The sequence below is a fragment of the Megachile rotundata genome, chromosome 1 (genome assembly GCF_050947335.1).
Source record: "Megachile rotundata isolate GNS110a chromosome 1, iyMegRotu1, whole genome shotgun sequence".
NCBI lineage: Eukaryota > Metazoa > Arthropoda > Insecta > Hymenoptera > Megachilidae > Megachile > Megachile rotundata.
In genome coordinates, this window is record NC_134983.1 from 1,354,166 (window position 1) to 1,372,183 (window position 18,018).

Genomic DNA, 18,018 nt, shown 5'->3' on the forward strand with positions numbered 1-18,018 from the left:
TTCAATCGATGTATTTCCTATGCGACTCGATATCACGAATCCTCGGACGTGAGGTCTCAGCTTAAAAATACGCTAAATTCTTCCCAGGAGCGTATCGTTTTTGCAAAAATGCTAATAGCTCCACAACGTTAAAAAAACTTTTGTCTTGTACGTTAATACGCGCCGGTCCAGTAAGTGTCGTTAAAACGATAGCCAGATATTCCGATTCTGACACTTCTCGTACTAACGAGATCCGTTCTCTACGCTTTGCGCGAAAACCGATAAGAATAGATTTTCGCCATCAAAAGAAGGAATCGATGCTAAACTGAATGTCAGATTTGTAACGTTGTCAGATGATGCTCCGGCTTGTGTCTGATAAATCCAAAGTTATTCACAATTAACAATGTATTCCACTGTCAAGACTTGTCATACATTTAATTGTGAATATTTAGTTTAGCCTTAGTTTGTAAATCCATAGTATTTAGCTTTTAGTTGATTTATAGCCGATCCTTTGAAATTTTGTAAAACGCTCCGTGGCAGCAGTAAACTCATGAAACCATAAAGACCCACGATTCTTACCGTAGCTTTTTTCGTTCCTTTGTTTCGCATATGGTCACCAGGTACCATCATTTCTAACTTTCTAGTCCGTTATTTCCCGAATGTTTTACCACGGTCAGCGCGTTGCTTGACTTTATTACTTGCCACGGCCAAGAGCCAAAATTAGTCATAGATAGCGACTGGGAAAAACCCAAGAAGGGCGGAAACTTTCACCTCCCTTCCCGATTTTCCACAATTTTTGCAACCAATCAGAATATTTCTTCCCCGCCAGGAACATCCCTACCGAGGTTACATCGGTTATAGTTTTAGACATTTTAAACACATAGAAAACAACATAGATACAAACCAGAACTAGATAGAAAACAACATAGATACAAACTAGAACTAGATAGAAAACAACATTAGATACAAACTAGAACTTGATAGAGCATAGTACTTACTACAACATAGCACTTGACTTAGAATAAACTGACATAGTATTTTCAAACCTAGACACTTATTGTTAGTTGAAGCGCTTACTGGCGTTGGAAAAATAATGAATTTCACTACCCAGCTCATGAGGTAACTGGCAGGCGCTAAGCGCGTCTATCTGCCACAGCTCACAGTTGCGGTCGTGAAAGGAGCATATGCACACCTATGCAAGCTTCTCGAAATGCAACACGCTAACTACACTGAGACGACCGGCGCTGGTAACTTGCGCTTGGCTATTATGTCTTACGACTCCGCACTGACGAGATCATACGAGATATCGGATGAGGCTGATTTTCTTTTGTTAGACGAAATACAGTGACGCGGAGATCCGACTGTAGTGGCCGATGACATGCAATTCACAATCAAGGATTGTCGATACTAATGCGTGCATGTCACTGCTACAGTGTTGACTCGAGACGGTGTGTATTCGCTGGCGGCGGGCCTAGAAATAACTGGGACCCGCTACCAAGGATCATCAAGACTAAATTGGGAGGTTATCCATATGTATTCGAAGTGCCTATGGAAGCTTTGCGAACTGGTCGTGTTATTTTCTTCTTGTCCTCCAAAGCAGATTGCGAAAAACTTTGTGCATTTGCTAATCGAGAGATTGAGGGTGGTAAAGACTACATCTCTATCCAGCTGCGATGCGGAACAACTGCTGGTGCTTTTGTACAGATGTCATGGGGCAGGCGGTTACCGTACGGGGATGCATCGCGGTAGTTGATTTTATGGAAGAGATTAAACTGTGCTCGAGGCTTGAGTGTAGTGGTACATCTCTTCTATATAATTACACTCCAATCAGACGCCTGATAGGAGAAGCCATCAACAAACAGCGCGAAGGTCGCACTGGCAGGACAAACAAGGGGTATTAGATTACACTATTTGGGGTCCCCCCTGTGCGTGACTGTAGTATAGACAAGCGAATAGCTGCTATTGCCATACTAGAGTTCTGAGCTTCTCAAAAGCTGAGGTGGAAGATTGTTGAAAAACATAATAATAAGAACCTTGTGTCGTTATTTAAGGAACTAACCTGGCTATCTCATAGAAATTTAACTATATCTGACTGGTGGAGAAATAAATTCTCAGCATTGAATAGGGACAAGCGTATAGCCATGGCATCAGGCAAAAAATACTTAAGTGGGATCTTAAAACAAAAGTTGGATTACCTGCGTAATGCCAACGGTGATTTGGTGTACTTGTACCTGAGTCCAATTATAAGCGACGAAGTAGTGCTTTTCACCAGATCTTCGCCAGGCAACACGCGTACTGCCTCGGTGGTTGATGACGATGTTTGGTATCGGGGATATTATGACTATGTCCTAAAATGCGACACTGAGGTTACAAGAGGCATGATATTGGGGGATAATGAACCTCAAATAGCGAGCTTCTTAGAGAGCCGAGATCATGAAGAAGATGTGAATTTGCACTTGTTGGCAGAAATAGGACTAACTTCAAAGAGTCAGGTGCCAGGCCAGCATTTAGTTACACACAGTGCCGTAACGCTTTGGGAGGCGTTGCCGCGGCCACTGGCGCTTGCGCTGTCATACTCACAGTTCTATCTACAGCCTGACAATCAAGAACCTAAACAGGTTTGTTACAAAAGTATATCCCTTCAGGGATGGTTTTGCAAGCGGACATTACAAATATATAACAAAGAGATATTGTGCAAATCCCGAACTTTTGGAAATGGACAGGACGATCAGCGGCAGAATTTTGGACATTGTTAATGAGGGAAAAAACACTGTGATCAGGTTTTTCAACAAGATTGGACTCCCCATCGGCTTAGAGAGAACGGATAGCTTGCCTGCTATGGGCGCTATCTTGGAAGGATCAAGATCCCCCCTTAGCAGCTACTGGTTGACTTTCCCCTCAGGGGCTGTGAACGTCGGTCCGCAGTATAGGATTTGGCGATCCCAAGGTACCTGAAACATCGACTCACACCGTAAGCTTGTGGTCATGTTTTGCAGGAACAAGGGGCTTGTCTTAACGGGCCGGCCGCGAGGAGTAAAGTTCCATAAAAAATCCGCTGTGTCACTGCGGGGCCGAATACGACCACGGCACCCCTATCTGTCGTATAAAGCGACTAAAAAGAGTCGTCCCTGAAGTAGTTCCGAAGATATGCGAGGCTACACCGGCGGGGCCTTCAGACTCTGGCAGGTACTATTATACCTGGCAGGCTCGCACGGTAGAGAGAAAAGGGGCGATAGGGGGTCGTCCCAACCCAAGGTGTGGAGATCAACCATGCCGAAGGATGCATGGCTGTCAGGACGTTAAACCGGCGCGGTCACTAACGGTACCTGCCCCAACCCTGCTGGTATCTTTTTCTTTTTTGTTTAGGAAGAATTGATTTCTCAATTAACATTGCACGTCTCGTAGGTATAAGCGTGTCGCGCTTCTAATCACAGCCGCAAGAAATATAGGCCTTTATGGCCGATGGTCGGAGCGAGGGTTATCCATCGCACCACGGTCGGGGTAGGGCTGCCGAGACGGGTTTAGGAAGACAGAAATCCTATTACGGACACCTGGGAAGATAGCCCAGGTAGCGTGGAAAGACTCACGCTTCCGGCGCCCCTAGATGAGGGACGATTTCCACGCATACCCACTAAAACTGTCTCCCGTCCCCGCCTCAAGGGCGGGGGGTGGCGGCAACCCGACAGGCTTCCCTATTGGAAAGACGTAGTCCACCTGCGCTAGGCCATCGCTCGCTATTGTGGAAGAAAGACTACCCCTTCCCCATCCCTCGCGTATGTGTTCCATGTGTGGAGAATAGATGCTCTCAACCAAAGGGTCTTGGCACGAGGGGCTACGTCAAGATCTAAAGGGGAGGCTCCCGGGCAAAAATGCGCTGACCTCCAGCTTGTCTTGTAACGCCCCCTCAGCACCGCCTCCCGGTGGGCTCGAACATACGGCAAAAAAAACCGCGACCTCTCCTCATTATTTCCCACCTAATGTCCGAATACGCTTTCGGTTTCTATGTCTAACTCTGTTTGGGCTCCGCAAATGTCTATTTTGCTTCACAAAAATTTTCCCCACCCACACCCCCACCCCCCCTTCATCCCCTTTTCCTGAACACGTTAAGTTTAACCTTTCGCTATCTCCTAGTACATTTGTGCATCCTGTGCCACTCATTATTACGCGAGTTCTGCTCGTGAAAATTTCCGCAAATTTTCCGTCCCCCACCCTCGCCCCCGCGCCCCTACTCCCGCACGCGCTTGTTGCCTGACTGTTTCTCCCCCTTTCTTTATTACACCCCAGTCTTCTTCCACAACGCTACATGAGCCCGTTGCTCTTGCTAAAATTTCTCCTTCCTCTCTTCTGTCGATTCCACTCGGTCCCCATTGTCGCCCGCTAATGGTGCCATGACCAGGCTGACGACTGGGTCCCTAGTTGAATCAACAGTTGATCAGAAGGATTCTCTGTTCAATTTGACCTCTCTCCCTCCTCTCCCCCGCTCCGTCGGTCACCGTTTTGTGCCCCCTAATGGTGCTATGACCAGGCTGACACCGGTTTCCTCCCTTGCAGGTTTGAGTCGTTTGATCGGTCGTGTCTATGTTTGTTCCTCCGCCTCTTCCACTCCTGCTCTTCCTCTTCTCCCTCTCGCTGTCTTCTCGCTTCTTCCCCTCCTCTTGCCATTTAAAAAGCGCGCTATGCCTCCGCCGTCTTGCTTGCTGCAGCATCCCTTCACTTCACCCTTTAGGGCCGCTCTCCATGCGCCTGCAGCGACCCTTCCCCGGCCATGTTGAATGTTTGCGAAACGGCCTTTACGCTCTACGCTTTCCCTCGCGCTGAGATGCCCACGTGTTCGTACGATATATCGAAACTTGTACGACTGACGCCATTATTTATTTACTATCAAATCACGAAAATACGAAAATAGCCAAAACTAATCACCGCGTGCATTCAATATGCCTCATTCGCCCTTTCCCGCACTCTAAATCCCTAATGACATTTACATTATTAATTAATTAATTTAATTTCTGCGACTTTCTCTCGCAACTTCGACATGTCGCACGACCACGTGTTCGCGCAAGTCCTTCTTCGAGGGCAACTTTCACCCTTAAATGGCACTATTTTCACTCGCGATATATAAAAATAATCGTGTTTAAGTCGCGCAAATGTTTATTTTATTCCGCGGACGGCCCGGACACTCGTTTCCTCGCTCTCAACTTTTCATGGGTTTGCACACCATGCTTTCCCTCGCGTCGCGTGGAGGTCGCCATTACCGAAATTTCGATTTTTATTTATAAATTCATTATTTCACCTCCGATTTTTATAAAACATAACCGCTCACTTCCCCCACAGTCTCCCCTCACTTCACAACACTATTTATCACACTTTAACCACTTTTACCCACCGAAATTGAACTTTGTCGCGGAGCGATCCCCGAACACGTGCGCTCGCCACGACAGCCAGCTGGTATCTAGATTTGCCCGAGAATGTCGGCTTTGGCCGAGTGGACTTAGTTTTCTACCATTCTCGTGGGACGAAATATGGATTCTTCAAGCAAACAAACAACCAACGTTGCGGCCGCCAACGAAAAAAGCGGCCAATCCAATTAAAGAGTAGCTGGTGAGGAGAAAAAGAAGAAAGCCGGAAAGACGGTAATGGCCACAGTAACCATCCTAATGGTGAGATATACAGCCCCTATGAAGCCACCAAGCGCGGTAAAGAGCAAGGCAGCGGCCCGCACCTCGAGGGAGCCAGCCCCAGGAAATGACTGTACGAGCAGTCCATCGGAAACTCCCACTGGATCGGAGTTTTCTTCCGGCATTTGGGCGCAATTGAGCATGCTAAGTGCGGCCGTGTCCGTAATAGACAAGGGACTGAGGGCGGACAAGTCCCAGCACCGTTGGGCCGAAAAGGAGCTTGCTGCGCCATCACAAAAGAAGCGCACAACAAAGAGGAGGCCAACGTAGGACGAGGAGAGTGTCGGCGGTCTTGGTCCGGGGTGTCGGAGTTCCCGGGATTGACCGAGGCCGCTATGGCCGCAGGTGTCATGGGCGGGGGCCCATGGCACCATTGCACGCGGTCAGGTGTGTGGAGACGACGGCGGGCGTGGTGACGTCGTCGGCTCCGATAAGGCTGGGGTGGGTTTTAATATTGTTGTGTGGGGAGGCTTCTCCTCCCCACGAGAAGGGCGACGGTTTGGTCGCAAGGCGGCACATTGGCGGGCCGTGGCGACGAATATGGCACGATCCCATAGCCCGCCATGCCGCAGACGGTGGGCATCACCGAGGGGTTTTAGTGGTTAGAAATCCCACACTACCCCCGCTCCTCCCCCGGGGAGTGGGGGCGTCTTGTAGAAGATTTCCCCCCGTAAAAAAAAAAAAAAAAAAAAAAAAAAAGAAATAAAAAAGGACGAGGAGAGTGACAGTGACATGTCACTTATGTCGGTCGGCGATAGACAGTCGCGTGGAGGCGCGTCGCCATGGGGAAGTGAAAGGGGTCGCCCTTCAAGTACAGCCGAGTACGTGGCTGCCGCTAAGGCAAGACTTAACGAAGCGCTCCGAGAGGAGTTGGAACTTCAGAGCGAAAGAGATGTGCTCGACCCGACGAAAGCGCTGCCAGCATCCGATTTGGTCACCCAGTTCCTAAACAAGGCCGACATGATTAGAAGAGTTGCGGCGGGATCTAGGAATCTCAACGACACCTTTGTGAGGAGCCTACGAGAGTGCTCCAACGTAATTGAAGCTTACGCTGTAGAGCTGGGTAGAGGTCTCAGTCGGAGAATGTGAACATCGAGGTGACGGAACTTCGCAAAGCCCTGCAGGCGGCCGAGCATGACAATGTGCAAATGAAGCGGGACATTGATGCACTCCAGAAGCAAATGAACGACACGAAGAAGGAAGTGGTGACGCTGAGGAGGGAGCGAGGGGAGGCGGCCATTGCGACGGTTACACCCCCACCCCCACCACCACCGTCCCGCGTTAGGCACGAGGAGCTAGAGCCGCGAAAGAGGAAAGCGAGTAGGATATTCTCTCCAACCGCTGAGAAGCCAATACAAAACGGCGATGTGGCGAAGCTGTCTATGGCGGTGGCTAACTTAGCCGCATTGGTTAAAGACCTCATGGGCAAGGTTAGGGGAAGAAAGGCCCCGGAGGAGGGCACCAACCGAAAGAAGAGGCATGGATTCGCCAAGGTGCGCTCTAAATCACAGGGCACCAAGGCCAGGAAAGGCAAGGTGCCGGCGAGGACGCCGGCGGCCCCACCTGCTGCTGGCAAAGCAGAAGACGAGACGTGGACCCAAGTCGTCGGTGGAAAGGCCAGACGGCAGGACAAAAAGGGAGAGGTCACGACTACGAACAGAGCCGCGAGAGGCCCAGCGCACCGAAAAGGCAGCAGAAGGCAGTAAGTGGCGAAGAAGACCACAGGAGGGGCAGTAAAGCCGAAGAGGATACCGACGGTCCCACGACCGTCGCTGTTCGCGGCATTTACGATGAGGATCCCCACTGGCTTCAAAACCTTGTACACCCATGCGATGCTCAAGGCGAGGGAAGTAGTCAGGCCGATTGAGATGAGGGATCTCGGCATGACTGAGGTGAAATGCAGGAAGTCGGCTACTGGGGGCGTTGTGTTGGGCATCCCATGCCAGAACGGAAAGACGATAGTGTCAACGATTGTGGGCTGACTTAAGGACGCATTCAAGGACACCGAGGTCAAAGTGAATCAGCTAGCGAAGACGACCGAGCTGCGGCTCCTTGGGTTGGCGACTCCGTCACGTCCGAGGACGTCAAGTTGGTACTAGCCGAGATAGGGGGAAATCAAGGTGGGCGAGATCAAAAGATCGCCGAGGTGCATGGGCACTGTGTGGCTGAGGTGCCCACAAGATGCAGTCAGAAAGACCGAGGAGACAAAGAAGTTGAAAGTGGGGTGGACGACAGCATGCGTCCAGGTGCTGGCGCCCCGCCCATTTCAATGCTTCAAGTGCCTACAGAAGGAGCACACAACCATTCTGTGCACGGAGAAGGAGGATAGAGGCACCAGATGCTATCGCTGCGACAAGAACGGGCGCAACGCTGCGTCTTGTAGCGAGAAGGAGGCGACATACCCATTGTGCACCGACTTAAGTAGGCCAGCGTCGCATCGACTAGCGCTCCGTCGTGTGCGCCGAAGCCGAAGAGAAAGGAAATGCCGCCGAAAGCAGGCGAAGGTTCGACTAGCACGGAAGAAGAGACGGAAATGGAGCTATGTCCAGATAAGAGGGCGGTTGGGCCCAGCCATGCCCCGGCCCATTAAAAAGTGGGCAAAGAATGAAAAGACCGCAGGGACTCTAAGCGGGGTACTCGGAGGTCCCATTTCACACGGCCAGGGGGGAGCCGGTGGCGGAGTGATGTCGTCGTCGGCTCAATAAATGTTTAGGCGTGGGGTGTGACAATTCCTGAGGGGGGGTCCTTATGCTCCCTCACCGAGCAGAAGCGCTACAGCATAGCGGGGGGGAAGTCGCGGAATGGAATTCGGACCGATAGTCACCGCGGCCATCTTAACCTGAAAGGAAGTGCACCACCGACGGGGTTTTTAGTGAGTAGGGATATCACACTCCCCCTGCTCCGGCTTCGCGGAGTGGGGGGGTTATGAAAATTTGCCCCTCGTAAAAAAAAGGTTAGGTGTTTCACTGAAGGATCATACCAGCAATTCCAGCATTAAAATACGAATATCTCGCGAACCATAAGAGACCCGTTAATTTTGAAGACAGATTTGGAACTGTTGTGAAAAGTTTTATAAGCACACAAAATTTCGGCACTCATCTTAATAGGAGTCATTCGGAAGTATATCCGCCAATTACATAAAACCTAACGTTTTCAATATAGTGTTTCTCTTACCTGCATTACTGTTTCTCATCAGACATATCGTTTTAATATCGTTTTCTTGAATACGTTATACTTCTTGTTACTGATTATCAGGGGAATTAATTAATGAATAGTTTTAATTAGTTGTTAAGTATAACATTTCCAGGTAACGCTTCTGTTACTTGTTGGCAGAGCCGTTTTATAATACATATTTGCCGACTACAAAATATCAGCAAAATTTAATTACTACTTCTCTACTTCTTATTCTTTTCTCTACTTCTTGTTCTCTACTTGTTTCTCTACTTGTTATGTGTTGGTATCGTCAAATATCGAATCGTTTTCTGTTTAATTTCTAACATGAAATAATACACATATATGTAGATGTTAAACAGTAGCCTTTACTGATAACATATACCACGACATAGGAACAAGGAAAAAAGCGACAACAGAAACACCGAGCGGGTAACAGTTGATCGGTCAAAACCGTCACCAATATATGGTAGAACGCGTTGACCTTGTGTGATTGCGTGCATGTTATCAAAATGATAAAGGCGAGCAACGATCGGTGAACGTTTTCAACCGTCGGGTCAAACCGACAAATTTGAAAAATAACTTCGAGGACATTCGACCGGCACGATAATAAAAGGTCGCGGTACAAATTGTGACGAAACCTCCTTCGTCTAACACGTGTTACGTACGCCAATGATTTTTACTCCTCAGAGATGAATATTCGGGAATAGCCTAAGACCACCGCGAAGCGAGAGTCTAGTCTTGCCTAACTTCCCCAGTTACCAGGGTTTCCTTATTAGGCTTCGCTCGAGAACATCTAACGTCTTCGGACCAACGCGATGAAAATTCGTTAGACGAAAACGTCGCGTTGATTCGCTCCTACCGTCTCCACCACTGTTCGTTTTCTACCCATTTTTGAGTATAAAAAGGGTTGTGGAGAAGACGTCTTGGACCCAGTTGATTCTCGAACGTGGACTAACGAGGAACCTCTGTCAGAGTTTAGTTAGAGCCATTTCACATTGAATTACAGCTAACAAGGGACCATCCCGAAGTGATAATCTCCGATTTTGATGAAACTTGGATATAATGTAGTTCTCGAAAAAATATTCGACACGTATTTTTTTTTAGCTGCTATCATTCATGTTAAGGGGGTGAAAATAGCCCTCGAAGTTGGGGGTTGAAACCATATTTTTGGGAATATCTCCGGAACTAAAGAAGATAATTGAATTCTTTTTTTTGTAAATTGTTCGTCATTAGATAGGAAATGTTTGTGCCAAAAAAAATTTAAAGAAACTTTATTTGTTTAAATAATATTTAAAAAATTTATCATTTTTGTTTAAATTTTTGCACTAAATTTTGATCTATTTTTTTGCAACTTCGTGTACATAAACTATAGACAAAAATAGAGGATACGTGTTTTTGGAATTTGTTGTTTGTTGCAATGTTTATTAGATATATAATTTAAAGTCACCTCGTGTGAAGAGGGGTAATCAGCATTTTTATTAAAAATATCATTATTTTTACAATCTTTTACTATATTTTAGACATTTTATACCTCTTCATATGCAATTAATTGATTTCTCAATAATTATTGTAAGCGTTGCAGGTATGAGCGTGACGCGGTTATGATCAACACCGCGCCGTAAGGAACATAGGCTTTTATGGCCAATACTGCTTTTATACTTTTACAGGCGTAAAGACTTCATTCTAAATAAAATATTTAGAACTTTTGGAAACATTGGGATTTTTTAAGAAACTCAGAAAATAAAAATAAATTAAATTATTTTTTAACAATATTGGCCACAAATGCCTATGTTCCTTTCGGCGTTGATTCTAACCGCGTCACGCTCATACCTGCGACGCTTACAATAATCATTCAGAAATCAATTAACAGCATATATAGAGGTATAAAATCTCTAAAATAATGTAAAAGATTGTAAAAATAATGATATTTTTAATAAAAATGCTGATTACCCCTCTTCACACGAGGTGACTTTAAATTATATATCTAATAAACATTGCAACAAACAACAAATTCCAAAAACACGTATCCTCTATTTTTGTCTATAGTTTATGTACACGAAGTTGCAAAAAAATAGATCAAAATTTAGTGCAAAAATTTAAACAAAAATGATAAATTTTTTAAATATTATTTAAACAAATAAAGTTTCTTTAAATTTTTTTTGGCACAAACATTTCCTATCTAATGACGAACAATTTACAAAAAAAAGAATTCAATTATCTTCTTTAGTTCCGGAGATATTCCCAAAAATATGGTTTCAACCCCCAACTTCGAGGGCTATTTTCAACCCCTTAACATGAATGATAGCAGCTAAAAAAAAATACGTGTCGAATATTTTTTCGAGAACTACATTATATCCAAGTTTCATCAAAATCGGAGATTATCACTTCGGGATGGTCCCTTGTAAGTCACTTTTAAGCAAGATCGGGTTAGAGTCCCCTTCAAGCCACTTTTGATTACCGTACAGTACGTAGAATTTTACTGTTAGGCATTTTTCTAAAGTACTTTCGGGTCCCCGTTTCGCTCGTTTTTCGTTAAAACTAGGCAGGATTAGATTCTCGCTTTGTCGGAGTCGAAACATTTTAAACTCAAGTAAAATCAAGTCAAGAACATCTCTTGTAAAAATCACCTTAACCGACAAGTACACATAACCACTTGTAATTCCGGTTTTGGAAAAAGAATATATTTTCAACTTTTATTTTTAAACTTAATTTTTGCCTCTGTCAATTAAAACCAAAGTCCTAACCAACCCACCAGTCGGTATATCTTAGCCGCTCGAGATATACTGGCATATCTTTTGTTACGAGCACAAATACTAACATTTCCTGTGACACCCGGCGTTAGCCATACGTCGGCTGGTTCACATATCATTTTCCTGGGGCACCCGGCGTTAGCCATACGTCGGTACATCCCTGCGTCTTGACCAATCCTGTGACCCCTGGTGTTAGCCATACGTCGGCTAGTTCACGATAACCAACCTCCTGGGGCACCCGGCGTTAGCCATACGTCGGCTCATCCCCGCGTCTATTTTCCTTTGGCGCTCAGGTTGATTAACAAACCTGAGTTAGCCTAGTAACACTACCTTGACCAAAAAACAGCCCCCAGCCACGCGGCTGTGACCCCTCCGACTCGTAACACACGATTATAACGATTCTTACGATTCTTACGTTTATTACTAACGATTACGGTATACGATTTGGAACTATTGTTTTTGCTGTGCGCGTTTGATGATTATTGTGCGTGTGCGCGTTTAACTGTATCATTCGTATTGTACCCATTGTCCTATTCAAATAAAGAGAGCTAGATAATTAAAATTCTACATATATGTAATTTTTATTATGTCCGTAATTTATATTATCTTTATCTAAATAATTATTCATTGTCGAAACGCTCGTTTGTATTTGTTTATCAGAAAAATTCTTTCTTTTCTTCTTAAACGCAATGCATTCTCGCCTTAGGTTCTGCTCTAAGTGCCAAGACGTCACAATTAATTCTCTTACGCAAAGATAGATCCTCAAGGAACAACGTTCCTATTCATTTAAGCAATGTAACGATAAACTGCCTTTCTTCTTTACAATCTCATAAACTGACAATCAAACAGTCCTGCGATATCCGATAGCCATATGTCTCCAAGTCAACAACCATCGTTTGTTGTTTCACTTAGCCACTTATAAACAACCTTTCGTTCAGACCTCGCGCAGTCCGTCCTCATCATAAATCGTTCGAAAGCGAAATAGCATCGGCTAATTGCCCTTGACGACCCTCGAAAATATGTCGGCGTTAACATGTTTGTTAACAACGGGGCGTCCTTTTCAAGGATATACAGAGTGTCTCACAACTTGTGTAATTCCCGGAAAGGGGTGGTAGAGGACGTAATTCTGAGTAAGATTTCCCTTAGCAAAAATAAGGTTTGAAGCTTCGTTTTTGAATTATTAAGGAAAAACACGGACTATCAGAGCGCGGGGATTACGTGTGCTGAGACGCGAGATCATGATCAAGTGCCTATGCGCCAGGACAGTGTGAACATATAATAAGAAGACCTTACGTCAAATCTCAATTAACACTTTATTGACCGGTCATTTTTGAGGCTGCCAGTCACTAAGTACCGGCTGAATCGCGCGCATATCTACTCCCAGTACCGGCTAATTTTCGCAACGATAAGCGTTGGCAATCAAAAAGCCTATTAATAGGCTAGCGGTCGATAAGCGTTGGCAATGAAAAAGCCGATAAATAGGCTAGCGGTCGATAAGCGTTGGAAATCAAAAAGCCGATTAATAGGATAGTGGTAGATAAAGTGTTAAGTAATGAATAGCACAGATACAAATAATGTTCACTTATTCGTTTGTCATGAGTAAGAAACAGAATTAGTAATGTGTAATTAACAGAAGTCGAGTAAATTAAATTTCTGTAACATTAGATTTACATAAAACTTATAAACCATTAAAATAAGACTGAACAATTGTTTAAAAATAATCCTGCTCGATTGAAAATGGATCCTCCTAAATAGATAGTTCTATCGATCGTAACTATTCATAAAAATAATACGCAACTTCACTTCACTATCATTTTTTATTATCACTTCTCACTATAATATTTTTTTGCCACTTTTCACTAATTTCCTATTATAGTGACGATCGATAAACAAGCAGAAACGGATGAACGATTATCCGAAAATAATTTCTGTGATTTTTTTCCCTTCAACGTTTCGCTTCGAACGTTCTGTCCTAAACTGTCGATTGTGACTCCGAATGTTTCGAGCCTAGAGAAAGCAAGAATTCTGGACAACGTCTTCGGCCGTTCGGTCCGTCGGGTCAAGGAATCATAACACAATTAAACGGCTCCGACTTACTCGCTGGACAGTCGCTTCGCAGGCATCGAAGAAAACAGTTGTTCCTTCCCCTTTCTAAAAGATAAAAACGATTTTCGCCTTTTCCTAAAGAAAGGCATACTCTCACTTTCCCTGGAAAGTCATACGTCCTTGTTGCAAGGGACTGTTGCCTAAATTTTCCGTCAACGATGTTCGTTACGTTGCGAACGGCAATTTAAGATAGGCCGTCGAGTGTTCAACAGCAAAGAGGAAATAAAAAGTCGCTGAAAGTATTTACAAATAATCGTTCTAATGTTTTCATTCGCGTTCTTCACCTGTGATTATTACGTTAGGAAATTAGTGAACAGTGGCACCAGAATATCACAGTTAAAAATGACAATTAGAAGTGATAGTGAAGTGAAATGAGTTTACTGACCAAGCTATGACATCAGAGATTGTGCAGTGTCTTTTTATGAAAAATCAAGATTGATGAAGTCACGAGAACACAATTTTACTGGAACAGGATTATTTTTAAACAATAGGTGCGTCATGGAGAATGAATAAATGAACATTACTTTTAGAACTCAGTTTTAAAACTGAGATTTAATGTAAAGACTTCTTATTAGAAGTTTTGACTATTTCGAGGCAAAGATGCATGATCACGTTCACGTTTAGCCGCTAGACTCGAAGCTGTGGCTCACGTTTCTCAGTGCGCGTAATCCCCGCGCTCTGATTGATCCGTATTTTTCTTTAATAATTCAAAAACGAAGCTTCAAACCCTATTTTCGCAAAGGCAAATCCTATTCAGGATCACATCCTCTACCACCCCTTCCCAGAAGTTACATGAGTTGTGAGACACCTTGTATATCTCATTGGGAGACTGAAGGGGGAAACATTTCTTTTGTCTTGGTTAGGAAGTCGTCGTACTTCTTACATGCGTGGGAAGAAAAAGATTTTTCCTGTATTGCTTTTGGAATAGATACTTATCAAATAACATCTATACATACAATAGGAAGAACGCTAATCTGATTTATAGAATTTGAAACTACTTTAAATTACGGGTACTATTATTGATTGTAACATGAACTGTATAAAAATGTGAGAAATGTGAAAGTAGTTGGAAGAGGAGGAGGGCGATAATCATAAATTATGCTGTTAGAAAATGGAGTCATGACTTGAAAGCTATTATAGAGAACAACAAGTCTAAAGTGTTCTTAATACAATATACTAAAAAAAGTTAGACATTTAAACTATTACTATATTATGATCATTTGAGAAAATTCATAGTCATTTACGTTTACGAACTAAGAAATTAAATTCATGTATGAATTGTTACCATCGTCATCAATATCGTCGTCACAAGCGTCACCAATGCCATCATAATCTGTATCCTCCTGTTTAGGATTTTTATCCAACGGACAGTTATCACAAGCATCCCCAACTGAATCTGGACCCTCTAGATCAGTATCTTCCTGACCCGGATTTGGAACTAAAGGACAGTTGTCTGAAGAATTTGGTTCGCCATCGTTGTCAGCATCTGGATCGCATGCATCGCCTATACCATCGTGGTCTGCATCCTCTTGGCCACTATTTGGTGTTGTTGGGCAATTATCCATTTGACACCGTCGATCAAGGCAGCGAAGATTCCTATCTGGAATCCCATCACTATCTCTATCTATACCACAGACTAGTCCGTCTCCAGCCCATCCGACACGACACTAGAAAATTTTTATTTTTATGGAAAAAAAACTATAGTTGACAGATAGTTACATAAAAACCAAAAGATAGTATATAGATTTCATGTGATAGATATGAAATTTTGCATAGCTTATATGGATGAAAAGTACATTGAAAAATATTACTGATGCATTTCAGCGTACTTAATAATGGATCGTAGTTCCAAAAATATGAACCCTAAAATTTCAGCTGTAACATAGGTATAGGATAATCTTTACACATCATCAAAAACTCACTAACACATTTATCACATTCTTCACCAGTATTTTATACGTCACCGCGTCGAACCCGTATTAGTACCCTTTTTATCATTTTACTCTTCTGTTTCAAACATTTTAATTTTTTGTGAATAGTTATGAAGGAAATTCTATCTACACTTAATTTGAAATACTCTAATTCCCCACTACTTTTAATGTTTATGACAAAATATTAAAAATATAATTGATTCAACTTGATTAAATAAATTATAAATTATAATACAATTTTAATAAATATTAAAAATAATTAGAAGTTGGCATATTTATGATAAAAATAGGATTTCTTTAGGAATTATTTTTGATAAAATAAAAAAAAAATTAAGAAAAAAGGTGTTATGAAGAAAGATATACAGGGTGTCTGCGGCAAAGTGTGACAGCGTAATATCTCATGAACTATTGATGTCACGAAAAAGTGCTTATATGGAAAACGTGGTCGTGCGATATGTCGAAGTTGAGAGAGAAAGTCGCAGAAATTAAATAAAATTAATAATGCAAATGACAGGCGGGAATTAGAGTACGAGAAAAGGGCGAATGAGGCATATTGAATGCACGCGGTGGTTAGTTTTTCAGTTTTTTCGTGATTTGAAATGATAGCGTCGGTCGAGCAAACTTCGATATATCGAACGAACACGTGGGCATCTCCGTACAAGGGAAAGCATAGAGCAGTGCTCGGATTTAGTTGCACTTTTCGGGCGGATTTCGGAGTAGACGCCTACCGTGCTCCCACTCCCGCGCTAGACTGCCCACGTGACGCTGTGTGCCAGGGGCGTCGTACGATAGATTTGTCGGGATCCATCCGTGATTAAAAATTTTGCTTGCACTGTTAATAATTATTATTTTTACAGATTATTAAAGTTATTAATACTATGTCTACATCTATAAACATCTTCCATATATACATATAATAACAATAGTACATGTTATAATAATTACAATTTTGTCAATAGCTTTCCACTTTATTTATTTCCAAACAAATAAAGTTTCTTGACATTTTTTTTCGCACAAACATTTCCTATCTAAAGACGAACAATTTACAAAAAAAAAGAATCCAATTATCTTCATTAATTCCGGAGATATTCCCAAAAATATGATTCCAACCCCCAACTTCGAGGGCTATTTTCACCCCTTCAATGTGAACGATGGCCGATAAAAAAAAATACGTGTCAAATATTTTCTTGAGAACTATCTTTCACATAAGTTTCATTAAAATCGGTGTGTCGCGGTTCGATATGTTTCCTTGTAAGAATCTTGTAGGCTTTTACCAGTAAAATCTGCTCCAGTTCGTCGCTTCCTAAGGGGTCCGGCACGTACTACAGTGTTCATTCTATACAGGGTGTTCGGCTACTGGTGGGCATAATTTTAGGGGGTGGTAGCTGGGGTGATTCTGAACAACTTTTTCCTTTACCAAAATGCTGGTTAAAGCTTAGTTTTTGAATTATTAATGAAAAACACTGACCAATCAGAGCGCGAGAATAGCGCGCGCTCAGATGCGAGAGCGACGGGTGCAAGCATGACGGTTGACCCTGGTCGTGAACAAATAAATCACGCGATATCGGTAACATAGTTACCATCATCGGTAATACGTCAGCCGGTAAGTAGTTATAAAATTCACAACTATTAATAAGTATAAATTTATTAACAAAACTAATTGTACGGATTAAGCGAAAATAAAGGTAAAGATCAAGCGCAGTTTCTTTAGGTAATTCAAAAAAATGATTATTTGTTTAACGACATAAAATGAAAGAATACTCGGACGCTTACCTCATGAGTGAATTTACGATGCGAGAATTCCTCATTAATTTTGAAGTACATCGTCGTATGACAAGAAACCTATTTACTCGCTAAAATCCACAAGAGCATATCGATACCCGCTCTATGGGATTGTCAAGTAAAAAGGGTGACTGTCATATTTGATGTTTTCCGTATAATAATAGTTCAATTTTCGGAACCCACACTAAACAAACACACAATCACACAAGCACCACGATTGTCCAGTCCTTAGTATCGAAACGTTAAAAATATCCACCTTTTTTCCACATCAATTCGTTTACGAAAGTTCCTCACCATGTACACATGACACATTATGCGCGATGAGTAATTCAAAGAAAAGAATCAGTTATTGCAAGATGTATTATTGCAATCGCACAACACGTATTACCGACAATATTAAATTTACTTTATTTACTTTTATGCGTCGAAAAATTTATCTTTACGACACGAATTACTTTTAACGAATATGCACAGATGCGTATTTTGACCGAACGTTTTACAATAATCTCAGAACGAACAAACATCAACAAAAGAAAAGCGAAACAGTGACCCCCTCTCAACGGGAAAAAGATTCCACAATAACCTAAGAAGCTCGCTCGTCGAGAAATATAATATGATCAG

At 43.0% G+C, this 18,018-nt stretch overlaps 1 protein-coding gene across 10 annotated transcripts in view; it reads right to left on the reverse strand.

Annotated features, from left to right (window-relative positions):
- Tsp (Thrombospondin) overlaps positions 1 to 18,018 on the reverse strand; it is a 258,039-nt gene that overhangs the window by 46,601 nt on the left and 193,420 nt on the right. For all 10 annotated transcript variants that reach the window (XM_076538099.1, XM_076538082.1, XM_076538102.1 and 7 more), the window contains one exon: positions 14,970 to 15,351. In XM_076538099.1, coding sequence (XP_076394214.1) covers positions 14,970 to 15,351 — 382 coding nt within the window. The remainder of the gene's footprint in view (positions 1 to 14,969; positions 15,352 to 18,018) is intronic.